At 33.8% G+C, this 441-nt stretch overlaps 2 protein-coding genes across 2 annotated transcripts in view; one reads left to right on the top strand and one right to left on the bottom strand.

The window, feature by feature from the left end:
- The window catches only part of LOC106878990 (apolipophorins), a 5,214-nt gene extending 4,895 nt beyond the window's left edge, over window positions 1-319 (top strand). Inside the window, exon 4 of the mRNA XM_014928368.1 lies at window positions 197-319. Within this exon, the coding sequence (XP_014783854.1) occupies window positions 197-213 (17 nt within the window). The 3' untranslated portion in view covers window positions 214-319. The remainder of the gene's footprint in view (window positions 1-196) is intronic.
- LOC106878991 (histone deacetylase 2) overlaps window positions 1-441 on the bottom strand; it is a 219,318-nt gene that overhangs the window by 174,112 nt on the left and 44,765 nt on the right. The window lies entirely within an intron of this gene.

Genomic DNA, 441 nt, shown 5'->3' with positions numbered 1-441 from the left:
TTTGATCATATGTCTGCTGACCTAGTCTTAAAACAGAAACCAGCAACACATACAAACACACATACACACACACACACACTTAATAATTCTGTCATTGCTCTAATTAGACATAACTCTGGCCAAGCTGGAGCAGTATTTTTGACATATATAACATTTCTCTCTCTTTTTTAATATCTTCACCATTTCTCGTTTCCAGATGGCGGAAGTTTTTAATCAGAATTTGACCAGCTTTCCTCAAGAGAGAAGACGAACATCAATATTTTCCAAATAAAAAAATCGATTAAAAACAGATTTTAATAAAAGTTCCAATGAAACTCCATTTTGTCTTTTCGTTTCTTTCATTCATTTCTTGTCTTGTATCTTGTCATCTTCATTCTCTTCCTTTTGCTACAATACACATACACACACACACACACACACACCACATAATACACACACACA

The sequence above is a fragment of the Octopus bimaculoides genome, chromosome 28, assembly GCF_001194135.2.
Source record: "Octopus bimaculoides isolate UCB-OBI-ISO-001 chromosome 28, ASM119413v2, whole genome shotgun sequence".
NCBI lineage: Eukaryota > Metazoa > Mollusca > Cephalopoda > Octopoda > Octopodidae > Octopus > Octopus bimaculoides.
Note: the sequence above shows the minus strand (reverse complement) of the source record. Positions and strands in the feature narration are given on the sequence as shown.